The 24,614-nt window shown below is 37.8% G+C and overlaps 1 protein-coding gene across 2 annotated transcripts in view; it reads left to right on the top strand.

Annotated features, from left to right (window-relative positions):
* PPP6C (protein phosphatase 6 catalytic subunit) overlaps positions 1-23,461 on the top strand; it is a 35,625-nt gene extending 12,164 nt beyond the window's left edge. For both annotated transcript variants that reach the window (XM_057549052.1, XM_007194684.2), the window contains exons 2-7: positions 9,427-9,522; positions 14,889-14,954; positions 15,971-16,112; positions 19,387-19,466; positions 19,649-19,858; positions 20,785-23,461. In XM_057549052.1, coding sequence (XP_057405035.1) covers positions 14,952-14,954; positions 15,971-16,112; positions 19,387-19,466; positions 19,649-19,858; positions 20,785-21,033 — 684 coding nt within the window. In that variant the 5' untranslated portion in view covers positions 9,427-9,522; positions 14,889-14,951 and the 3' untranslated portion in view covers positions 21,034-23,461. The remainder of the gene's footprint in view (positions 1-9,426; positions 9,523-14,888; positions 14,955-15,970; positions 16,113-19,386; positions 19,467-19,648; positions 19,859-20,784) is intronic.
* Positions 23,462-24,614: the final 1,153 nt, after the last annotated feature.

Genomic DNA, 24,614 nt, shown 5'->3' with positions numbered 1-24,614 from the left:
AAGCCCACTTAGATAGATTTTTATTTCTTAAGAGATTTTATAAATACCAGTATGTAAAAGTAAGTAAAGGAAATAGTATGTTTCAGATAACAAGATCAGCTAAATGAAGAATTACACAAATTCAAAACCCAGTGTGTTTGAGGGTCAAGAGAGAACAGGGAGACAGGAGCAGAGAATAGAGTGGATCTGTAAACAAGTATCTTGAGGAAAAGGTAGAGAAGGGAAATAAGGTCTCCTAAGAATGGGTCCATGAACCTCTACTTTTTCAAGGATTAGGAATTAATTAGGCACCGTGGGGAGAAATGGGTGTAGTTTGCCCTATATTTGGGATAAGATTGAGAATCTTGCCTCAGTGACTGCTTTGGGGCAGAAAGAGAAACCATGCTTCCTACAAATCAAGCTGCAAACAAAGCTTTGAAGGGCTTTGGAGGAGCCTCTCCCATGGCAAGACTGGGCTCTGAGAGGCCACTGTGTGTGTAGTTGGCTGACATATGTAGAGTTTGTACTGAGATTTCATAGACTTCTTATTTTTATGTGTTCTTGACATGAATTTGTAAGCTGCTGCTGAACTGGAGCGATGAGAGGCAGTGGCTTTGGCTTAGAGGCTTAGTGCTGTAAGTCCTCTGTTGGAACTGCAGAAGTGGCAGTTATAGGAGGCAGCTGTTAACTTTACTCAAGTTAGCGTGCCTGGCCTTGGGTTGAAGATGTTGCCTAAGTAGTTTACATGGTTCGCTAGGCACTCACTGGCTTTTGGTAGGGTTTCACAGTGATGTTCTTTAGCTAATGGTCTCCTGTTACTTTCAGATTAGCACTGGGGGTTTGGGCCAGTCACCAGAAGTGACTTGCAGTCCAGGAGGCATTATGGGCCAGGAGAGCCAGTCATATGTGGGTGCAAATTCTGCAGCACTCAAAATGAGAACTATAGAGTCCCTCACGAATCTGTGCTGTGATTAGTTTCAGAATGTTAAATGATAACTCACTTTGTTCTAAAAAGGATATAGAGTGGTTTACAAAGAAGCATTCAATATAGCAAGATAGATTATATTCAGAATAAGTAAGAAAAATGAGACAAGAAGAAAATAAAGATAGGAAACCAAGATGGAGCCAATAGGAAAAGTAAGAATAGTACATATAAAATAAAAGCTATGATGACTGGGTTACTTCTTTGAGATTAGGCCTTAAGCTTTCTAGGAGCCTACAGAAAGATGGAAACTGATCAACTAAAAAAAATTTACAGAGTCTGTAAGATGATAAAAGTAAGCTTCTCAGGGAAATCACATCTATCCCTGATGGAAGAAACAAAGAGACATTCCTCCCCCAGTCCTCCTTGAAGGCAACTATTTAATCACAGCATCCTATGCACCTTGTTTATAGTCCATGCAATGACTAGCTCTGTAGAGGACTGTTTCCTATAATGTCCTTTACTACAGGTTGATAGTATGACATTAAAGTGCAATTTGGGAAAAAGCAATTGGGAAAGGAGTGCAGTGTAACGCAGGGTGAGGACAGCCCTCTCTAGAGGACAGTCTGGCTTAATTCATGGTGGAGTTTATAGTAGGTTGGTTTGTTTGGGTAACATACTAATGATTGATCTTTAAAGGGGTGTACACCAAATTTGATGGAGCCCCCAAATTTACAAGTAACTGAGAGTGGGCAAGAGGCGAGATCAACAATATACGCTTATGTCAGAGAATATATTAGGTATGGGCCCTGACCGTCACTGATGGAGGTTAGGCCTCTTCTTAAAAGATGTGCAATCTGAAAGAGTGTGGGTGGGACAAGTGCCTGAGAACATGCAGGCCTCCTGGCAACAAACAGAAAACTCTGCCCACTCCTGGACAAATTACAGCAAAGCACTTCTACAGATACCTTGGTGGAATTCTCTTTGAGGAGGTTTGGTGAGTGTACCTGAAAAAAATCGCAAATATTAATTGAGCAAGGCATTATACCTAAGAAAGGTGGGTAAGGTCCTGAGATAGGTACTTTAAAACATCACTATACTGTTTTATTTTAAAAATTGTATAGTTTCAGAAAGTACATTTAAAAGTATAAATTGCTGCTCTGTGAGGCTAACCTAAAAAAAGTAGTGCTCTTTTTTCTGGCTGACTGAGAAGGGAGGTGGTAATGAAAGACTATAAAAAAATACAGGCCAGTCATGGCATATTTGTTCTTTGGAACTGCCCTTAAGCTAGATGGAAGTGAGTTAGGGTGAAAAAAAAATGCAAATAGTAATTGTAAACTTTGGGAGCTAATTACTATACAAATAATAAATTATATATCACAGGTCTAATGGATTATAATAGAAAGAGGATGTTGTACAACACTGATCTTTTGAAATTGATTGGGAGGACAGCTACCTCTATCCACAAGGAGTAGATTTGAGTGGTTTTGGTCAACGTGGTAATTATTATTTTTAAAGAGGTACTATATATTATTAATTTAAAAATAACGGTTTTATGAGATATAATTCACACATCATAAAATTAATTTTTAAAGTGTATAATTCAGTGGGGTTTTTTCCCCAGTGGGTTTTAATATATTTACAGAGTTGTGCAACCATTGCCATAATCAATGTTAGAACATTTTTATCATCCCAAAGAGAAACTATACCCATTAACAGAAACTCCCCATTACCCCTTACCTCAAAGTCCAGCCCTAAGCAACCATTAATCTATTTTATATCTTCATGGATTTGCCTATTCCAGGCATTTCAGATAAATTGAGTCATATATTGAGTTGGCTAAAAAGTTCCTTCGGGTTTTTCCATAAGGTGTTATGGAACTTTTTGGCCAACTCAATATATATATATTTTTAAAAATAAATTTATTTGTTTGTTTGTTTATTTATTTTTGGCTGCGTTGGGTCTTCATTGCTGCGCGTGGGCTCTCTCCAGCTGTGGCGAGCGGGGGCCACTCCTCGCCGTGGTGCGTGGGCTTAACATTGCGGTGCTTGTTGCAGAGCACAGGCTCCAGGCGCACAGGCCCCAGTGGCTGTGGCATGCAGGCTCAGCAGTTGGGGCTTGCGGACTGCAGAGCGCAGGCTCAGTAGTTGTGGCGCATGGGCTTAGTTGCTCTGCGGCATGTGGGATCCTCCCGGACCAGGGCTCGAACCCATGTGCCCTGCATTGGCAGATGGACTCCCAACCACTGCGCCACCAGGGAAGCCCTGGCCAAATATTATGTGGCCTTTTGTGACTGGCTTATTTAGCATGATGTTTTCAAGATTCATCTATGTTTGTTTTTTGTTTTTTTATAAATTTATTTATTTATTTTTATTTTTGGCTGTGTTGGGTCTTCTTTGCTGCGCGCGGGCTTTCTCTGGTTGTGGCGAGTGGGGGCTGCTCTTCGTTGTGGTGCGTCGGCTTCTCATTGTGGTGGCTTCTCAGGTTGTGGAGCATGGGCTCTAGGTGCGTGGGCTTCAGTAGTTGTGGTACGCGGGTTCAGTAGTTGTGGCTCGCGGGCTCTAGAGCGCAGGCTCAGTAGTTGTGGCACACGGGCTTAGTTGCTCCACGGCATGTGGGATCTCCCTGGACCAGGGCTCGAACCCATGTCCCCTGCATTGGCAGGCGGATTCTTTACCACTGCACCACCAGGAAAGCCCCTTCCATCAGTATTGAACATAGTTGATTACTCCTCTTTTGAAACATTTTCTTCACCGGACTTCCATAATACCACACTCTCATGGTTTCCTTTGTACTTCATCAAGCAGTCCCTTTTTCTGGTTTCTCCTTCTGTCCCTAACTTCTGTGTGAAGTATTAAGACTCATTTTTATAACTTATCCTTTTCTCTATTTGTAAGCAGCCACTTTAGTTGTCTCTTCTAGTCTCATGACTTGAAGTATATATTTCCTGACAATCTCCAAATTGGTCTCTCTAACCTGGATCCTTTTCCTTGAATTCAGGACTCACTTGGTCAGCTGTTTACAGCACATCTTAGGCACTTTGAAGTCTGATAGGCATTGCAGATTTAGTGTGTCAGAATCAAATTCTTACAGCCAAATAGTGGAAACAACCCAAATGTCCAGCAACTGATGAATCGATAAGCAAAATGTGGTAAATACATACAATGGAATATTATTCAGCTATAAAGAAGAACAAAGAAATAATGCATGTTACAATGTGGATGGACTTTAAAAACATATGTTAAGTGAAAGAAGCTAGTCACAAAAGGCACCATCTCTAGATGTCCAGAATGAACAAATCCATAGACACAGCAGACTAGTGATTGCCCAGGGCTGTGGGGTGGGGTTGTGGGAGGTGGGAGGTGAGTGCTAATGAGTATACAGTTTCTTTCTGGGGTGATGAGAATGTTCTAAAATTGATTATGGTGATGGTTGCCCAACAGTGAACATGCTGAAAACCACTGAATTTTACACATTAAAGGGGTGAATTTTACGATGTGTGAATTATATCTCAATGAAGTTGTTAAACAAGCCCCACAAATTCCTCGTTCCCGTCCCCCAAACAAAACCCAGACAAATCAAAACAATCTACTACTCGTGAAAAAATAATTGAGAAGCACTGGGCTTATTAAAATTAAAAACTTTGCTCTGCATGGGAATTCCCTGGTGGTCCAGTGGTTAGGATTTCACACTGTCACTGCTGAGGGCCCAGGTTCGATCTCTGGTCGGGAGCTAAAATCCCACAAGCCACGCGGCCAAAAAAAAAAAAAAAAGAAAAAAAACCAAAAAAAACCCTTGCTCTGCAAAAGAGGCTTTCAAGAGAATGAGAAGACAAGCCACGGACTGGGAGAAAATATTTGTGAAAGAGATGTCTGATAAGGGACTTTTATCCAGAATAAACAAAACACTCTTAAAACTCAGCAGTAGGAAAACAAACAACCCTATTAAAAATGGTTCAAAGGGGCTTCCCTGGTGGCGCAGTGGTTAAGAATCCGCCTGCCAATGTAGGGGACATGGGTTCGAGCCCTGGTCCGGGAAGATCCCACATGCCGCAGAGCAGCTAAGCCCGTGTGCCACAACTACTGATCCCATGTGCTGCAACTACTGAAGACTGCATGCCTAGAGCTCGTGTTCCACAACAAGAGAAGCCACCGCAATGAGAAGCCCTCGCACCGCAACGATGAGTAGCCCCTGCTCACCGCAACTAGAGAAAGCCCGTGCACAGCAATGAAGACCCAATGCAGCCAAAAAAAAAGGGCCAAAGACTTGAGCAGATACCTCAGCAAAGAAAATATATAGATGACAAGCCTATGAAAAGATGCTCCATATCTTATGTTATTAGGGAGATGCAAATTAAAACAAGGTGGGAATTCCCCAGCGGTCCAGTGGTTAGGACTCTTGCTTTCACTGCCAAGGGCCCAGGTTCAATCCCTGGTCGGGGAACTGAGATCTCACAGTCCGTGTGGTGTGGCCAAAACCAAAACAAAACAAAACCAAAAAAAACAACAAGGCAATACCACTACACACCTATTAGAATGGCCAGAATCCAAAACACTGACAGCACCAAACACTGGCAAAACTGTAGAGAAACGGAAACTCTCACTCATTGTTGATGGGGATGCAGACCAGTACAGCCACTTTGGAAGATCATTTAGCAGTTTCTTACCAAACTAAACACCCTTACCATATGATGTAGCAGTCATGCTCCTTGGTGTTTATCCAAATGAGTTGAAAACTTAACATCCACTGTAAAACCTATACACAGATGTTTATGGCAGCATTATTCATAATTGCCAAAATTTGAAAGCAACCAAGATGTCCTTCAGTAGACAAATGGTTAAATAAACTGGTACATTGAGATAATGGAATATTATTCAGCGCTAAAAAGAAATGAGCTATCAAGCCATGAAGAGACATGAAGGAAGCTTAAATGCGTGTTACTACGTGAAAGAAACCAACCTGAAAAGACAACGTATGTATGATTCCAACTATATGACATTCTAGAAAAGGCAAAACTATGGTGATAGTAAAAAGATCAGTGGTTTCCATCCTTTCCCCATACCTTGCCCGACACATCTCTTAAATCTGGAAGTCATCTGTATCCTTTATCACATCCTTTAGTAAACTGGTAAATGCAGGTGTTTCCCTGAGTTCTGTGAGCTGCTCTAGCAAATTATTCAAACCTAAGGAGGAGATCTTTGGAACCTCTGATCTATAGCCGGTTGGTTAGAAGCGCAGGTGATAACCTGGGCCTGCAACTGGTGTCTGAAGTGTGTGTGTATATTGGCAGGGGAGTTGGTGGGGGGGCAGTGTTGTGGGACTAAGCCCTTAACCTGTGGGATCTGACAGTATCTCTGGTAGATAATGTCAGAATTGAGTTAAATTGTAGGATACCCCACTGGTGTTGCAGAGAATTGCATATTGTAGGGAGAAAAAACCTTCATACATTTGGTGACCAGGAGTGTCAAAACTGTGTGTTCTGTGCGACTAGTAAGGGAGACACATAGGAAAGAAGCACAAAATAGGGAAGAACTGAGTTTTTCCCTACATAGGAAGGAAAAAGCTGAGGTTTTTTGTTTTTGTTTTTGTTTTTTTTAAACAAATGCAAACTGGAACTGAAGGAACCTTAGAGACCATCTTTCATGATAAACTTAAGGCTCTGAGTTCAGAAACATTGTTTCACTCACCAGTATCTGTTCCTTTTACAAATAATGGATGGATTATATATCTGGACCAAGGATTGTTTATTGAAGCATCTGAGGGTTGTAGGAAATTCAGCACAGAAGGAGCTCGCTACTCAGGGCCAAAAGGACTCCAGGCCAAAAGGATGATCTTGCCTTTGAGGTGCTATTTGAAGATCAGGAACTTATCCTAGGAATAAGAGCAAACCTTTTTATTTTGAAAATGTTTTAAACAGCTTGATTTCCCCTCATTTTTTGGGGAGGGACTTTTTTCTTGCTCTTCCTTCCCCCTTCCATTGTGAGTTCTCTCCTATGCTTGCCTCTGTGTAAAGTGTTGTAGCTATAACTGTTAAAGTGTGTCTCTCATATATTTAAGTAAATTGTAGCATTTAGATTCCTTAATTAATGTTTAAAATCATTTCATTATGCTCGTGTATTTTAATTTGTCCTTTCTTGGCAGATCTTCATAAAATCTAGTAGGGCCTCTGACTATAGTATTAATTGGTCTCAGATGGAAGGAAGATTTCCTCCCCAGTTCTTTTTTTTTTTTTTTTAATATTTGTTTTGGCTGTGCCAGGTCTCAGTTGCGGCATGCTGGATCTTCGTTGCGGCATGCAAACTTCTTTACTTGCGGCATGCGGACTTCTTAGTTGTGGCATGTGAACTCTTAGTTGCGGCATGCAAACTCTTGGTTGTGGCATGTGCGTGGGATCTAGTTCCCTGACCAGGGATCACACCTGGGCCCCCTGCATTGGGAGCGTGGAGTCTTACCCACTGGACCACCAGGGAAGTCCCTAGAGTTCTTTTTTTAAAATTAATTAATTAATTTTTGGCTGTGTTGGGTCTTCGTTGCTGCATGCAGGCTTTCTCTAGTTGTGGTGAGCGGGGGCTACTCTTTGTTGTGGTTGCAGTGGCTTCTCTTTGTTGTGCAGCATGGGCTCTAGGCACGTGGGCTTCAGTAGTTGTGGCTTGTGGGCTCTACAGCGGAGGCTCAGTAGTTGTGGCGCATGGGCTTAGTTGCTCCGCGACATGTGGGATCTTCCCCGACCAGGGCTCGAACCCGTGTCCCCTGCATTGGCAGGCAGATTCTTTATTTATATTTATTTTTGGCCGCGTTCAGGCTTTGTTGCTGTGCGCGGGCTTTCTCTAGTTGTGGCGAGCAGGGGCTACTCTTTGTTGCGGTGCGCAGGCTTCTCATTGCAGTGGCTTCTCTTGTTGCAGAGCACGGGCTCTAGGCGCATGGGCTTCAGCAGTTGTGGCATGCGGGCTCTAGAGTGCAGGCTCAGTAATTATGGCTCACGGGCTTTGTTGCTCCACAGCATGTGGGGTCTTCATGGACCAGGGCTCGAACCCGTATCTGCTGCATTGGCAGGCGGATTCTTAACCACTGCGCCACCAGGGAAGTTCCCCTAGAGTTCTTTTTAAAAGGTAGAGTGACTCTTAAATTTTAGATTTACATTTTGCGATTAATTTTGTTAACCTTTCTATTTTGAGATAATTGTAGATTTATATGCAATTGTAAGAAATAATACCAAGAGATCCCATGTACCCTTTACCCAGTTTTCTCTAGTAGTAACGTCTTGTGGAACAAATACCACAACCAGGATATTGACATTGATACACTCCACCATCTTGTTCATAATTCTCCAGTTTTACTTGTACTCATTTGTGTGTGTATTTAGTTCTACGCAGTATTGTTATATCTGTCTCATGTATCTAATACCACATTCATGGTACAGACAGTTCCATCACCCCAAGGAGTCCACATGTTGCCCTTTTTATAACCATATGCACTTTCCTCCTGCTGCCCCTACCTCCTAAACCCTTGGCAATCACTAATCTGGTCTCCATTTCTATAAATTTTTTTTTCAAGAATGTTGTATAAATGGAATCATACAGTATATAACCTTTTGGGATAGGGTTTTTATTTTCTCCCCACTCAGCATAAATCCCTTGAAATTTATACAGATTGTCATGTGTCAATAGTTTGTTTCTCTTTATTGCTGAATAGTATTCCATGGTATGAATGTACCATAATTTAACTATTCACTGTTGAAGGACACCTGATTTATTTCCAGTTTTTGGCTTTTATGAATTAAGCTTCTATGGACATTTGTGTACAGGTTTTTTTTGTTTGTTTGTTTGTTTAATTTTAATTTATTTATTTATTTATTTATGGCTGTGTTGGGTCCTCGTTTCTGTGCAAGGGCTTTCTCTAATTGCGGCAAGTGGGGACCACTCTTCATCGCGGTGCGCGGGCCTCTCATTATCGTGGCCTCTCTTGTTGCGGAGCACAGGCTCCAGACGCGCAGGCTCAGTAATTGTGGCTCACGGGCCTAATTGCTCCGCAGCATGTGGGATCCTCCCAGACCAGGGCTCGAACCCGTGTCCCCTGCATTGGCAGGCAGATTCTCAACCACTGCGCCACCAGGGAAGCCCCTATGTACAGGTTTTTATGTGATCATAAATTTTCATTGCCAAGAATGCAATTGCTGGGTCATATTTGGTAAGTGCGTGGTTTGCAATGTACTTTAAAAATTAGCAGATAAAAACCTTTTCCTGTTAAAATTATTGACTTTTACTTTTTTTGTTGTAAAACATCATTTTACAGTTCCTTGCAAAGCTCTCTGTCTTCTAGAACCTATTACCTGTATAGCCAGGGAGTTTGCATTTTGGAATAGGCATTGTGAGAGGAAGGTGAAAGCTGACAGAAATCGAATCCCAGAATCATCATAGTTTCCTTTCCTGTGAAACAATACATGGATTAGTTCTTGTCTTTTTTGCATGTGGTCTTTAGTTTTAATATTGTAATAAAAGGATGTATTTTATTTTCTCTTCTTACAGCGGCTGTGTGACTATGTTTGTGACCTCCTCTTGGAAGAGTCAAATGTCCAGCCAGTATCAACACCAGTAACAGTGTGTGGAGACATACACGGACAGGTAAAATTTCATGAGGATATTTTTAGCTTTTGTACTGTCTGTCCATAGTCCATGTCTGTTTCCAGTTGTGCTGCAAAATATTAAAAAAAAAAAAAAAATGGTGGTTGGCTAGGGTGCCTCAGTCTGTGTGACATTAATGATTCCTGGTTACTGTTAAAGTGAATAAAAGCAGTGGTCAAATTATTCATGGACTTTGTTGAAATCACACTTAGAAAGTGAAGAGTGAAGCATTATTGCTCTGTGGACAGGGGGAGATATAAAATACAAATGTGGACTGCTCATAGTTATTATGATTGATAGGAGATGCTTTGGTATTAGGCACTAATTTTCTATTCATTCTGTTCATTTCTGTTCTATTCACTTAATGTCATATTTTATTGAAAATTTATCATTTCCTTAGCGGGAATGAGAATATCAGCAGTTCAGAAAGATAAAATTATTGGTGCATGATTTTACAGCAAGTCAGTGCTAGAATGGGATGAGAAAGACAGTTCATTTTTTCATCTGCTGGGGTTTTATGTGTTTGTTTTTAAGAGTTTCAGAGCATTGACAGGAGGGGTACACCTTATCTTTAGACTCTTACTGTCAGCGTTTAGCCTAGTTAGAAAACTGTATTTGTAGTTTTTTCTTTTTTACTGGGAAATGAAAGCTGAACAGAGCACTCATAGCCTGCTCTGTGCATGCAATGGCGTTGGGGCCATAAGACATAATATTTGTGAACAACATAGTATTTGTGAATTCCTACAGGACCTTAACTATGACTGCCTAAAGGAGCAGAAATGTGTGTAGCTTGGTTGTGTTTGAGGGCTGCTCCATGAGTAAAGTTCTATTTTTTATTCTTTTAATTTGGCTGCCCTGGGTCTCCGTTGCAGCGCGCAGGCCCTTCGTTGCCGGCTTCTCTCTAGTCGTGGCACTAGGGCCCTAGAGCGCGCAGGCTCAGTAGTTGCGGCATGCGGGCTTAGTTGCCCCGTGGCATGTGGGATCTTAGTTCCCCGACCAGGGACCAAACTCGCGTCCCCTGCACTGGAAGGCGGACTCTCAGTCACTGGACCAGCAGGGATGTCCCGTAAAGTTCTATTTTGACTACTTAGTTCTTTTCTTTTTGGTTTTTCAGTCTGTTCTCTGGATGTGTGAGGTAATAATAAATGACATCTGCATGTTATCAGCTTCTAAATAGAGGCCCCCACTATGTCATATTTAATCTGTTAAAATTCTAGTTCTCTAAAGTAGACCTTAGGAGTTCTTTTTAATTTCCATGTAACTTCTCTCCAAAAGTATAATAAATATTTGTATTTTGCTAACATAAAGGATATTAATATAAGCAGTGCCTTAACATATTTCTAAAAGCTGGAACAAACCAAGTAATGCTTTCCCTTGATTATAATATTAAAATTGAGGGGTTACCTGTGTTATCAAGGTTTTTTATTGGCCGCAGCATGAGGCTTGTGGGATCTTAGTTCCCAACCAGGGATCGAACCCGTGCCCTTGGCAGTGAAAGTGCAGAGTCCTAACTACTGAACTGCCAGGGAATTCCCCAAGACTTTTTAATAATATGAATTATAGTCATAATCAGAGGTCAGGAAGTTAGACACAACTTCAAACTGCTAAAATTAATTCAGATAATAAATTTGCACTTCTACTGATACATATACCTTCAGTCAAATGTACAATTCTTGCTTTCATTTATCTTGTGTTTTGAGGTTAATAATGTACTTTTTCACATATTGCATGTCAGTTTTTTTTTTTAAGTTCCTATGAGGTAGGATCATTTTGTAGAGAAGGAAACTGTGTTGAAAGATTGAGGAATTAACCCAAATTCGCACAGCTACTAAGGGACAGAGCTGAGATTTGAAACTCATTTGGGTGCCCGATAGCCCATGTTATTTATTTATTTATTTTTTGGCTGCACGGCTTGTGGGATCTCACTTCCCTGACCAGGGATTGAACCTGGGCCACATCAGTGAAAGCCTGGAATCCTAACCACTAGGCCCCCAGGGAACTCCCAGCCCATGTTATTTTAAGACTACCACCAGATTGAGCCGTGTTTCTCTTGTACTTGACCCTTTAAAACAATTGCTCATCAAAAGCATGGGACTTGAGGAGCTTCTAAATGTCTGCAGACTAGTCAAATGTAAGGTGTATCTTTTGGGACTTGTACAGTTGTCTTCCCCTTGGGCCAGTTTTGGAATTGCAGGATTGGTTTATGAGTATAAATAAACTCATAAGAAATGTTGACAAGCATACAGTTGCTGAGAAGCATTGAAACAGCATAATCTAGTGAGGAGATTGTAGACTTCAGTGTCAGACAGAGCTTGGTTTAAGTTAAGTCCTGCTTGGGTACATAACAGCTATTTAAGAAGCCATTTCTGCTAGCTCTTCAGTTCTTTAAATACGGCCTGTGGACCCTTGAAGGTCTATAAGATGGCACAAAATCAACTGAGGGTAAAACTGTTGGTGCCTCAGCATGAATCAAGGGAGTGTCACCAGCCTGTGCTGGTTGTCATTGTATTCTTCACCAGCATGCATGCATGTACAGTAAAATAAAATGCCAGTATCACTTAAGAATGTCCTTGATGAAGCAGTAATATTAATTGGCACTCTTAAGCCCTCAGTAGATACATCTTTTGAGTAGTCCCTTGATGAAATAGGAAGTACGCATAAAGCACATCTACTGCATATCAAAGCAAAATGGTTTGCTCAAAAGAAAAGTACTTGTGCAGTTCTTTGCATCTCCTGCTGAAATAGCCTCTTTTTTTTAATGGAACGCTGTTTTTACTTGAGAGAATGAATGACAAACTACGGGTACTTGGCAACTGTTTTGCAAAAGTGAACGAAGTGAGCCAGTCACTTCAAGGAAAACAATTGACGTTATTTGTTGCTGATGACAGAATTTGAGTTTTCAAGTGAAATATTGGAATTTTAGAAAATTTGAGTTTACCACCATGAGGCTACTAGCTTCTGATACTTAAAAGACTTTTCTGATGAGGTGAGTGATGAAATTAACAAATATTTTTTTGATGATTTAACAAATATTTTTTTGATGATGTATAAAGAAATGTCATTTCCATTTTCCAAATAACCAGTGTGTTACCCACTCAAAGTGTTAGACCAACTTATCTAACAGAGTTTGAGAAGAGACCTATTGTCAAGTTTTGATGTATTAAAAGAAGAATATGTACCATTATCTCTACAAGTTATTAAAATTCTCCTCCCTTTTGTAACACATACCTGTATGAAGGTATGTGTTACACTTTAAATTTCTGATATGGTTAATACTGATTCATATAACGTATAAACAAAAACTTTTTGGGGACCTGTAATTTTTAAGACTATGAGTGGGTCCTGAAACCAGAAAATTTAAAAACTGCTGAGTTAGCCAACTATTTCCTTGCCTCTAACAATGGAATAAAATCCACTTCTCGGGATTGGTTTTATTTTAAAATGAGAACATTTACAGAGTGTGTGTGGTATGAAAAACATACAATAGATGGTAGAAATTATTTGTGAAATAATGAGATGGGCTTCCAGTAATGTATGACAAGGTTAATTGTCTGCATATGTTTTCAGTAAATATTTATTATATTAAAGAATTTAGGAAAAAACTACCAATATGGAGTAGGAACTATGGGTCCCCAAGGCAGAATTTTTGATCATCCATTAAATATATATAAGTTAAATGGAAACTTACAAAGCTTTTATTCAAGAATGTGTTTCTACAGACATCAGTAGTAAAGTCGAAGGACACTCACTCTTTCACCACACTTTTATAGAAGCAATTGTTTCATAAAACTTTTTAATGTTTCCTTCCTGACTTTGAGTGTGTACATACTCAATTTTTACATAACAAAATTGTATAATTATATTAGAGATATAGTTTTGTGTTCCATTCTTTTCCCTAGTCATTTTCCCACTTTGCTACATAGTTTCCATTATAATCATTATTTATGACTGCCTAAGGTCCAGGTCTTTGAATTAGTAGATCATACTTTATTAATATTCCCTTACGTTAGTCATGAAGGTTGTTTCTTCTGGTATTAGAAATGATGCTATGATGCATTTTCTTTATGTTATACAGCTTTTTTTTTTTGCCTTTAGGTTATAGTCACAGAAGTGGAGTTACTAGGCCAAAGTAACGCAAACACATATATGTATATGTGTTTATATATACACTGAAAGTGTATTTAGATATATATACTTATTTTTTACTGCTCATATTGTGTGTGATTGTATTTATACATATATGATATATGATATACATACACACATCATATATATATCTGTGCAGTGGGAAGTGAGAAGTATATTCCTTCGAAGGAAGGGATTCCACTTCGTAGAAATGGACAGCATATATTTTGAACAAATAATAGTCTGCCAGTTGACTGAGACTGAATTTGTTTCATTTGTTTGCTTGCTAATTTTAAGAAGATAGGAAAATTTTATTTTAAACTTTCTAAAGTTTTTTTTTTTAAGCAAGTGACAACTCTTCAGACTTATGAAACATTGCTACAAAGGGTAGTACTTTATTTCAGTAGTTAATCTTTAAATTTCAGTTTTGTTCACTATAACTAAGATTTCTGTACTGTTTTAAGTGTTAGAAATTTAAGTAGTAATACTACTTTCAAGTGTAAAAGATAGATGTGAAGGAAATTATTGGTTGTAGTTGGTATAGTATATTACAGTTCCTTTAATCTAAAATCCTTTTTCAGAAAAACTGTGACTTTTCTTTAGGAAGTAGGATTAGGATAATCGAGTTGACTGAAGTTATCAAACGCACATTTTTGTCAGTTAAATTTTCAGTCAAGTAGAATATGATGAAATATACTATTCTTTTTTTTACTGATTATTGAGAAGATTCTCCACAGCTGTGGAAGCTGAGGGTGCACATCTTCCAAAGTAGAGTGTAAGAAGGTAGGTTGATTACATGACACTACGAAGTGTCATGTAAATTCATTCTTCAAAAGAAATTCTTATCCACTTGTTTCCTTATCTTTTGTCTCTTTAAGATAGATGCTGAAGGTGGGGCAAGGTGATTGGGTTAGCTTATTGACAGGTAACTGATAAATGATTTCAAATTCTCAAGTGATAGATGGGAGAAATATGAAAGAAATTTGAAAGGGGGTTGCCTATAACATTAATGACTTAGGAATGACTTTAGTGATAACTGAGCTGCATTTTAGTGCTTTTTTTTTTTTTAAGGCTTGGGAGCTGTGTGCTTGGCAGTTTAGTTTGCACTTTATTTCTTTGTATAAATGTAAATATTTGAAGTCCTCTTAATTAACTGCTTCTTTACACAGTTTGGCCTCAGTTTTATTATTTTACTCCTTCACAGGAATTTGTAATCAGCATATATTGCCTTTCTTTTATAGTTTTATGACCTTTGTGAACTATTCAGAACTGGAGGTCAGGTTCCTGACACAAACTACATATTTATGGTATGTAAACACCAGTGATATCAAGTACTTATTTTAAATGGAAGGGATCTGACTTACTACATGTAAATTATATAATAATTTCGTTGCCATGTGACAATCACTATTTAAATATATGAAAAGGTGATTCTATACTTTTCTACATTTTGCTGTGTCCTCTAGTTGCTTTTGTAAACTGCTGTATACACAGGACTGGGTTGTAGCCCTCAGTAATGGTTAGGCAGAAAAATAGCCCAGAACCACAGGTTTAAGGCATAAATCTTCAGTTTACTGTTATTTTATCAGATTTTTTTTGAGCATTCATTTTCCTCTGTTATTAATCTGTGGATTGATTAATATACACATATACACATTTGCTGTTAAGGTAGATATTTGCTTACTTTCTTTTTGTAATATAATGTTACCGTTGAATTTTTTCTGAGCCCTTCTGTTATTTTCCTTCCTTCTGAAAATTTCTGGGTCACTTTTCTAATCTTTTAGCTGTTTTCCTATTGGTCTAATATTGGCCCAAGTAAAACATAAATGGGAAGTGTAAATAGTATATCCTCATATGCAGTTGTTAAATACAAAGCTAAATGTAGACTACTGTTATAATTATGGTAATTGCTTTTACAAAAAAATTATTTTCTTCAAGTTGACAGCTCTTTTGATACAGTTAAAAAGATTTTTGAAATTCATTTAAAATTTTTTGATTCACACATGATCTTTTAGAAACATTTATTAATGTAGGTAACAGAGAATTGAAAAAATGGTGGTTTTGCAGGGAAAATCCTTGAGAGAATTGCACAGCAGGTTCCTGTAGGCTCCTGTAGCATAAGACTAGCACAAACATTTAGTAGGAACAGCTTATTTATTTCCATTTGAATTTTTTGTTAAAACCCAATTTCCAAATAATTCAATGTGTAACTCTTCATTTTTGTTATTTTGGGCTGTGTCTCTGAGTTTGTGCCCTTTGGTATAATTTTTAAAAAATATTGTTGCTATTGTATTGTTTGTAACTGTAAATTTTTACTTTACAGGGTGATTTTGTAGACAGAGGTTACTATAGTTTGGAGACCTTCACTTACCTTCTTGCACTAAAGGCTAAATGGCCTGATCGTATTACACTTTTGCGAGGAAATCATGAGAGTAGACAGATTACACAGGTGTATGGATTTTATGGTAAGACCTTCTATTTCTCTGATTCTGAATATTGATTTACCTTCCTCTTTGGGAAAGAAAGCCACACAAGTCATACATGTGCTTTTCATAGTAAAATTAGAAAATACAGATAATCTTTTTCCACTTTCTCAACTTTAACTCCTTTTCTTCCCTCAATCAGTTGAAAATCTGACTATTGATATGTAGAGAGAACCATTCTTTTTTTTTAATTGAAGTATAGTTGATTTACAATATTAGTTTCAGATGTACAACATAGTGATTCACTATTTTTACAGATTATACTCCTTTTAAAGTTATTATAAAATATTAGCTATATTCCCTGTGTTGTACAGTATATCCTTGTAGCTTATTATTTTATACATAGTAGTCTGAGAGAACCGTTTTTAACTTTTTGGTGTATGTCTTTCTAGATCAGTGCCTCAAAGTGTAGTCCTCAGTTTATCTCACTGGAATCATTTGGGATGCTTGTTAAAAATATAGATTGCTAGGCGCCACTTTTGGGGTGGGACCTTAGAATCTGCTGAAGGGGAATGTTTTGCACACTCAGTTTGAGAACCTAGTCTATATATGTATATGTATGTGTGTGTGTGTTTATACATATGTGTGTGCACACACCCCAAGCTAAAATGGGATCTTACTTGTTTTTTAATATTGTGACCAGCCTTTTCACTTCATTGATGTTATTTTATAGCTGCACTGTATTATACTGTATGGATGTACTGTAAATCTGTGTGCTTTCTCCAGAGAATACTAGGACCTCAGGCCATAAATAGAATGCAGCCATTAAAAGCAAAATAGCTACTTCTATAAAATTTTTATATGGTTGAAAGTTTTTCAAAATGAGGTTAGGAAGCTCTTTGAAGGAGGTAGAAAGAACTGTAGAGATTATTATTATTATTATCTATCTATTTATTTTTGGCTGCATTGGGTCTTCGTTGCTGTGCGCGGGTTTTCTCTAGTTGCGGCGAGCGAGGGCTACTCTTCGTTGCCGTGCGTGGGCTTCTCATTGCAGTGGCTTCTCGTTGCGGAGCACAGGCTCTAGGCACGTGGGCTTCAGTAGTTGTGGCTCGCGGGCTCTAGAGCGCAGGCTCAGTAGTTGTGGCGCCCAGGCTTAGTTGTTCCGCGGCATGTGGGATCCTCCTGGACCAGGGCTCGAACCCGTGTCCCCTGCATTGGCAGATGGATTCTTAACCACTGCGCCACCAGGGAAGCCCTGTTGAGATTATTAATAAGAATTTTCCTTGAGCACAATTAAGGCAGATATTGAGAGATTTGAAAATATTAATCTCATAACCCTTTAGTTTTTAGACTTTATATTTTGAATTATCTTCTGTCATTATAAAGATAAGCTGAACTCTCTTACTCCTGATTTTGTCAGGCGTTATCAATTATTAAATTGAGAATTTTTGACAACGTACTGTTATCTATTTATTTATTTATTTTTGGCTGCACCGTGTGTGTTGTGGGATCTCAGTTCCCCGACCAGGGATTGAACCCGGGCCACAGCAGTGAAAGCCCCAAATCCTAACCACTAGGCCACCAGGGAACTTACCGACAATTTATTGTTGATATAACTGTTAATAGGAATTGAAAAGTTAGATGGCTAATATTTATCTCCTTTCTACAAGTTACTTCAGATTTTCATTCACAAAATGCCAAATATCATTTGGAATAAAAAGTGTTTGATTCTTTTGCAAAATAATCAGTATTTTGGATAATACATTATGTGGTGTTAGCTCAGTGAAAGCAACTGGCTCCAACTGTGTAAGATTAATGTTACATATATAATTACACCCCAGAATTTGACCAACATTATCAGTGTAGGGCAAAAGAGATAAAAGGGGGAGAGGAAGGAGGACATTTTAATCAAGATGCCTTGACCGAAGAACATGACAACAGCACAACATCTAGTATTGATTTTTTTTCATCCCCAGCTATGCTCTAGTGTTCATCTGTGGTTTTGTTTGATAAGAGCAAGCCCATCTGCTCCTCAGGAGGGAGACAGTTTTAGTCATCATGGAACTTAACATTGATTTTAAAGTAGTAAAAATGTCTATATATAGCTATTATATTGGGCCTTCCGTTCACACTGATAAACATATGGTTAGCAGTTATTATGAACCAAGTGCTTTGCTTATGTGTTAAGGTGAAAAATTTACAAGATTCCTACTGGTAAACTGAGCTCAATGTTAGTTAGAGCTGTCTCATGAGACATTTACAATAAGGACCCTGCCTCACGTAGAGATATAATTTAGAAAATTATGAGGATTGACCATACCCCACAGTCTTATATCCTGTATCATTTTCAGCTGTACTTAGGGCAATTAGTGATACGTCCATTTTTTTCCGAAATTAAGGAAGAAGCCAAAGAGCAGAACTTCCATGGTATTAACTGAGAGAAGAGATAATGTACCCTATTAACTGTTGTAGACAGCAGAGAGAATGTTCAGCTGAGAATATGTAAGAACTGATTGGCAGTTTGTCCTTAGTGATGACTACAGGGGTACTTACTGGAACTCAAGTATGTAGTTGCACAATTTGCAGAAAATCTCAGAAGGGGCAACCTAGGCCTGAAAAATGTTGAAATGGGAATTATCCATGCTCCTTTAATTATCCTGCTAGAATAAGGTAGTCACCTTAAATACATTACTCTGTTTGATAGAATTGCCCAGTTTTTTGTTTTTTTTTTTAAGTTTATTTATTTATTTATTTGGCCTGCGGGGCCCCACTTCCCCAACCAGGGATGGAACCTGCTTCCTCAGCAGTGAAAGCTTGGAGTCCCAACCACCGGACCGCCAGGAAATTCCCCCCGGTATTAATAGTAAGACAAAAGCTTTTGCTTTGGGTTATGTGAAATTAATATTTAGTTCTACTTGATTATAGCATTTTGACTAATAATTTCAGCTGGTTCTTAGAGCCACTTCTGGAATGAAAAGCAGGACCACATTCTTAGACTAGTTAGACACTAGTCTCCTTCTGGTTCTACATGGAGGACCTACTAGGGCTAACTATGTATCATAACTTGCCATCCTAGTTTAAGCAAATTTCTGTTGTCCTAGTATTAGTTGTATTCTTTACTTATTTTATTTATTTATTTTTTGGCCGCACCTCATGGCTTGCAGGATTTTAGTTCCCTGACCAGGGATTGAATCCGGGCCACGGCAGTAAAAGCGCTGAGTCCTAACCACTGGACCGCCAGGGAACTCCCTGTATTCCTTAGTTTTATCAGCAGATTCAGAACTTCATTAATGAGAACTCTTTGTTTCTCTCATAGATGAGTGCCAAACCAAATACGGAAACGCTAATGCCTGGAGATACTGTACCAAAGTTTTTGACATGCTCACAGTAGCAGCTGTAAGTTTATGTAAATCTTTTTTAAAAAAAAGCTCAAGTGTTTTCCTGCCAGTAACACTTTGCATATTTTTATCTAATTGCCATTTCAATTATATTGATATCATTAGCACTCACTGATGAATTTAGATTTACGACTGAGTTTATTACTATATGTTCAACTCTTTGTTTTCCTTTTTTGCTAGTTAATAGATGAGCAGATTTTGTGTGTTCATGGTGGTTTATCTCCTGATATCAAAACACTGGATCAAATTCGAACCATTGAACGGAATCAGGAAATTCCTCATAAAGGAGCATTTTGTGATCTGGTTTGGTCGGATCCTGAAGATGTGGATACTTGGGCAATCAGTCCCCGAGGAGCAGGTTGGCTTTTTGGTGCAAAGGTCACAAATGAGGTAAAGCCAGCATTTTCGGAAAAGTGGTTTATTGGTTGCTAATGGACTACATAAAGAACTATGGTGGCTATAGATACCAAACTTCTAGTCTAGTTTACTCAAACTGTGGTGGCTATGGATATCAGATTTCTTGTCTAGTTTATCGTGTATGTCTTTCCTTAATGGTTAAATGAGATCACGTAATAAAAGCACCTCCTTTAGCATCCATTGCTACTATGCGTAAAATAAATGTTCCTTTTCTTTCAAACATTGCAATTAAGTAATGAGATAACAAGGGCAAGATAGGCAACTTTTTAATGTATATATTTCTTTGTATATATATTTTTAATTCAGATATAATTGACATATAACATTGTATTAGTTTTATGTATATAACATAATGATTTGACATATGTATTTATTGTGAATAAGCAATATTTTTGAGGTTAACTACTTTCAGTTAAAAATATATATACACACACACTTACACATACACACACACTGCAGGGTGAAGTAATCCAGCATAATGAAGTCAGAGAGCTAGATTTATCCTGTCTGAGCCTCTGGTTCCTGAAGTTTCAAGAGAAGGATAATACTTTCAGAATTTTGTAAGAACCATACTAAAGCCTCAGTAAATGATAGATATTGATAGTAATATATTTATTATTAAACCATAAAAACTTTGTTTCATATCTGATAGCACTTACAGAATGCTTTTCTTTCAGAAACTTCTAACTAATTATGTTACTATGATTTCTATAACTGAGGCCAAATGACTCTATAACTTATGGAAATTAGTGGGGATAACTGTAGAATGGATTCTATAATCATGAGAGCTTTAGTAATTACAGGATTTATACTTTATTTAAATGCTTATTTTCTTATATATGTAGGTTGATTTTTTTTTAAATGTGCGGGATACTTAACAAAACCTTTCTAAATTGCAGTTTGTTCATATCAACAACTTAAAACTCATCTGCAGAGCACACCAACTAGTGCATGAAGGCTATAAATTTATGTTTGATGAGAAGCTGGTAACAGTATGGTCTGCTCCTAATTACTGTTATCGTTGTGGAAATATTGCTTCGATCATGGTCTTCAAAGATGTAAATACAAGAGAACCAAAGTTATTCCGGGCAGTTCCAGATTCAGAACGTGTTATTCCTCCCAGGACAACGACGCCGTATTTCCTTTGAGGCCTTCGCCCATCCTGCTGACCCATTTTTCTGTCCTCTTACCCCAACTTTCATGTATTACCCTCTACAATATACTTTTTATTGAGCACTTTGCTGCTGAAATGCTGCCTCTTGCCTTTTTTTTAAATTTTAAATTATCTAAATTTATTGTTTGTTATGGTGTCTATAGCAATGTTTTTCTATCAGTTTTCTCCCCCGTCCCACCCCCGCCTTGGACTCATTTGAGAAGACTTGAGAAATGTCTTAATACTCAAACTGCTGCATGTAGCTCTTGCTTATTTACTGGTCTAGGGGAAACAGGATGTTTCCTTTTTTAAAAAAGCCAATTGACAGAACAGACACTGAAATACTCCTCCTTTTGTATTATTCAGTCTTTTGTTTTAGTTCGGTAAGTTTTAAGAAATTTCAGCAGCAAAGTTGTTATTCAGTGGGCACGATGGACTGCAAATGCCTCGAGTTATGTATACCTGTCCCAGCTGTAAACTTCATTGTCCTTTGTTGGATGATATTTTAAATGGATATAAAATAAATTGGTCTAAAGGGCTGCCCTCCTTGTTGTGTTTTTAAATTTTAGTTTAAAAACTGCTACAGCTTATGACTTTGTACATTAAGATAATTGTATTGATCTTTTTTCAGATTCCTTGTATTTTTTAATAAAGTAATCTTAAATAAAACCCAGATAGGTTAAAGTGTTAGAAATTTTAAACAGTGTACATTGTTAGCTTAAAGTTATTCTTTTTTTCTTTTTTCCTAATCAGAGTTCTTGACCCTTTGGTTATTAAGTTTAAAACTTCAACTGAAATTCCATACTATATATTTAAAAAAAAAATCACTAAACTGTGCCTAAAGAAATAACTGCCATATTAATGTTTTGGTTTATATCCTCTCTAGTAATAGAAGAACATTTAATACTTGTAATGCTGATGTGTTCATTTGATACCAGTTGAGTAGAATGTGATCAATCCAGTTTACAATCTATCATGAGTATCATTAAGTAAAATATATGTACTTTTCAATAGGAGTCATTCTTACTGTAACACTTGACCTTAACTTTTAGAAAGTGTTCATTTTTTAACTGCAACTGGAAAGGTTGAAAAGTCAGGACTCTTGTACTTGTGAACTGTAATCTGAAGCAGATTTTTAAAAGTGTAGAAAAAACCAGATTGTCCTTTTTTGTAAAGGTCTGTGATACTATGTTTCGGCTTTGTGTAAGTAATTTGAATATCCAAAGGGTTGTGATGATCAGTTCTTGATATGCAACTGTCCACTTAATAAGGACAAGTGTTCCAGTGTCTCTTATGACTATGGTCATAAATGATGCTGGAATTAACCATATTATGAAATAGTTGGTATCCCTTTACTACTATAATTAATTTTTGTCATTCCAGGAAATCTTTGTGAAGCCAGCCAATTAATAAAGCACTTTAGCATCTGTTCAGGTAGTTTTGAAAACCAACTGTCCCCCTTCAGGATAAGAACTTCCAGGTTACCTAAAAATGCAATAAAAATCTTTATAGTCTAAGCTTCTTGGCACATAATTTTTCATCAGGGCTTTTCTTTTATTAAGCGAGCACAATACTGTTTTGATTTTTTCCCCCAACCACACAGCTCCTTGTGTAGTTTTTAATTGTATGGCTGTAAGAAAGAAGTGGCTAAGACATTTGCTGCACACACTTGAACTGTTGGGTCAGTAGCTTTGTTTTACTGCCCTGACCCCAGTGTAATTCAGGGGGAAAGGTATTTTTATCTTACAGGGATATGTAGCTATGTATTTTACTAATTGTGAAACACTGGAAATTAATGATGCAGACAACTTGGTGTGGTCTTTGAACAGCTTTCTGCAGTATTTTTTTTCTGTTACCATAAATTGTATTTAAGTGCTTTCTCTCTTCTGCTTTTAAGTTGTACCAATAAAATTGGTAACCCTCAGCCCTTCCTTCCCATTTGACACTCCTTAGCTTAGATTGATGTAGTTGTTTTAGTTACCCGTGTAATGTGACTTTTATTTTTAAGTCATGGTGTACTGCATTTGTTTGTCACTAGTTGGGCATGTGCCAATAATATTCTGTCCATTCCTTAATTGCCATCTCTGTTTTGCCTGATTTCTTTCTCTTCAACTGAATAATGGCTTTTTGCATGAAAAAAAGTTTTTACTGTTAGACATGTAAAGGGAAGAGAGAGTGAATGTATTGGACTCTGTAAGCCTAAAAGGAATATTTGGATCCCTCTGATAAATAAGGGCTGTGTACTATATAGAGTAATCATGTGGTGGAAAATACTTGCAAGTCATAGATTTGTAGGCAGGAGGCTCTGTTATTCCCTGTATCTAGGCTGAATGTAAAATCCCTTATGTTGTATTAATGGGGGTAATAACCATTTTTATTTGCCTATGATATACTTGGTTTCTAATAAAATGTCCTAGGCTCTAGTGAGAACTGTCTACTTTTAATTACCAATTACTCCCCTTTCCTCATTTTCCTGATATGCTCTTGGCCAGCTTTTCCTAGGTTAATGCTTTTTCCTGAAAAAAATCTCACCACTCTAAATGTGTTCATTTGGGTGTGACCCTAAAAAGCCTGGATCAAGAGCACATTTTTAATATGCAACCTGCATCAGCTCCTACTCTGTCCGGATGCCTAGAACTGTTGGAAGATTTTGATGTCTTAAACCCTGTGTTTCACTTTTGAAATATTGTTCTTTGCATTAAGATTTGTGTGTTTTTGCTTTGTAAGCCCAGCACCAGGTTTTGGAAAATGCCTGTACTGTGAAAACAAATCCGAACTCTTTCTGAGCCTCTTTCATTGTCAGAAACAGAATTGCTTTCCATCAGCCTCCAAAAAATTTGTGTATCTGGAGTCGAAGAGATTTAACAGCAAGAGTCCAGATTTTTAAATGTACTTGTTTTCTAAATGCTAATGTTTGTAAAGCACCTTCAGCTCTTTGGATGAAAGGTGCTATATTCTCTCAGTGTAAATTAATAAAAAGATTATAGGAAGTTTGTCAAAAAATTTTATCTAATGCAGTCTGTCCCGACAAGAAGTTAGTATTTTTTTTAAGAAGTTAGCATTTTATATAACACAATTTAAAAATTAAAAAATGCTTATTCCTTCACTTAGTTGCTTGACTAGTAAACAGAAGTGAAACTTTTCTTGTTCTGCATCTGACTCTTCAGTGTTCCAGTTCTTTAAAGACAATATTCATTGTTACGTCCTGGATCCAGTGCCCAGAACCCAGCTTCATGAGATCATCACAACTCTTTCAATTGTGTATTTAAACTGTGCAGTCATTCTGATGAAATATACAGTAGTAAAACACCAAAAAGAAGCATTTGGAAAGTCCTCTAGCATGAAACCAAACACAGTAGATGCTTGGAGAAGGACCTTATTCCCCTCTTACTAGTTTTCTATTTCCTTGTTAATCACTTGGTGAATATGTGCCTTTCTTACCCTCATGATGGTAAGCTTATGCTGGCTTGGATCATTCAAATGTTTTCTTAATTCAAAAATGCATGAAATTTATGAATTTTGTGTGTGTGTGTCAACAAAAATAATTATTATGTAAGTATATTCCACTCAGTCCCT

This window comes from Balaenoptera acutorostrata, chromosome 6 (assembly GCF_949987535.1).
Source record: "Balaenoptera acutorostrata chromosome 6, mBalAcu1.1, whole genome shotgun sequence".
In the NCBI taxonomy this organism is placed as follows: Eukaryota; Metazoa; Chordata; class Mammalia; order Artiodactyla; family Balaenopteridae; genus Balaenoptera; species Balaenoptera acutorostrata.
This window is presented reverse-complemented; position numbering and strand designations above follow the sequence as displayed.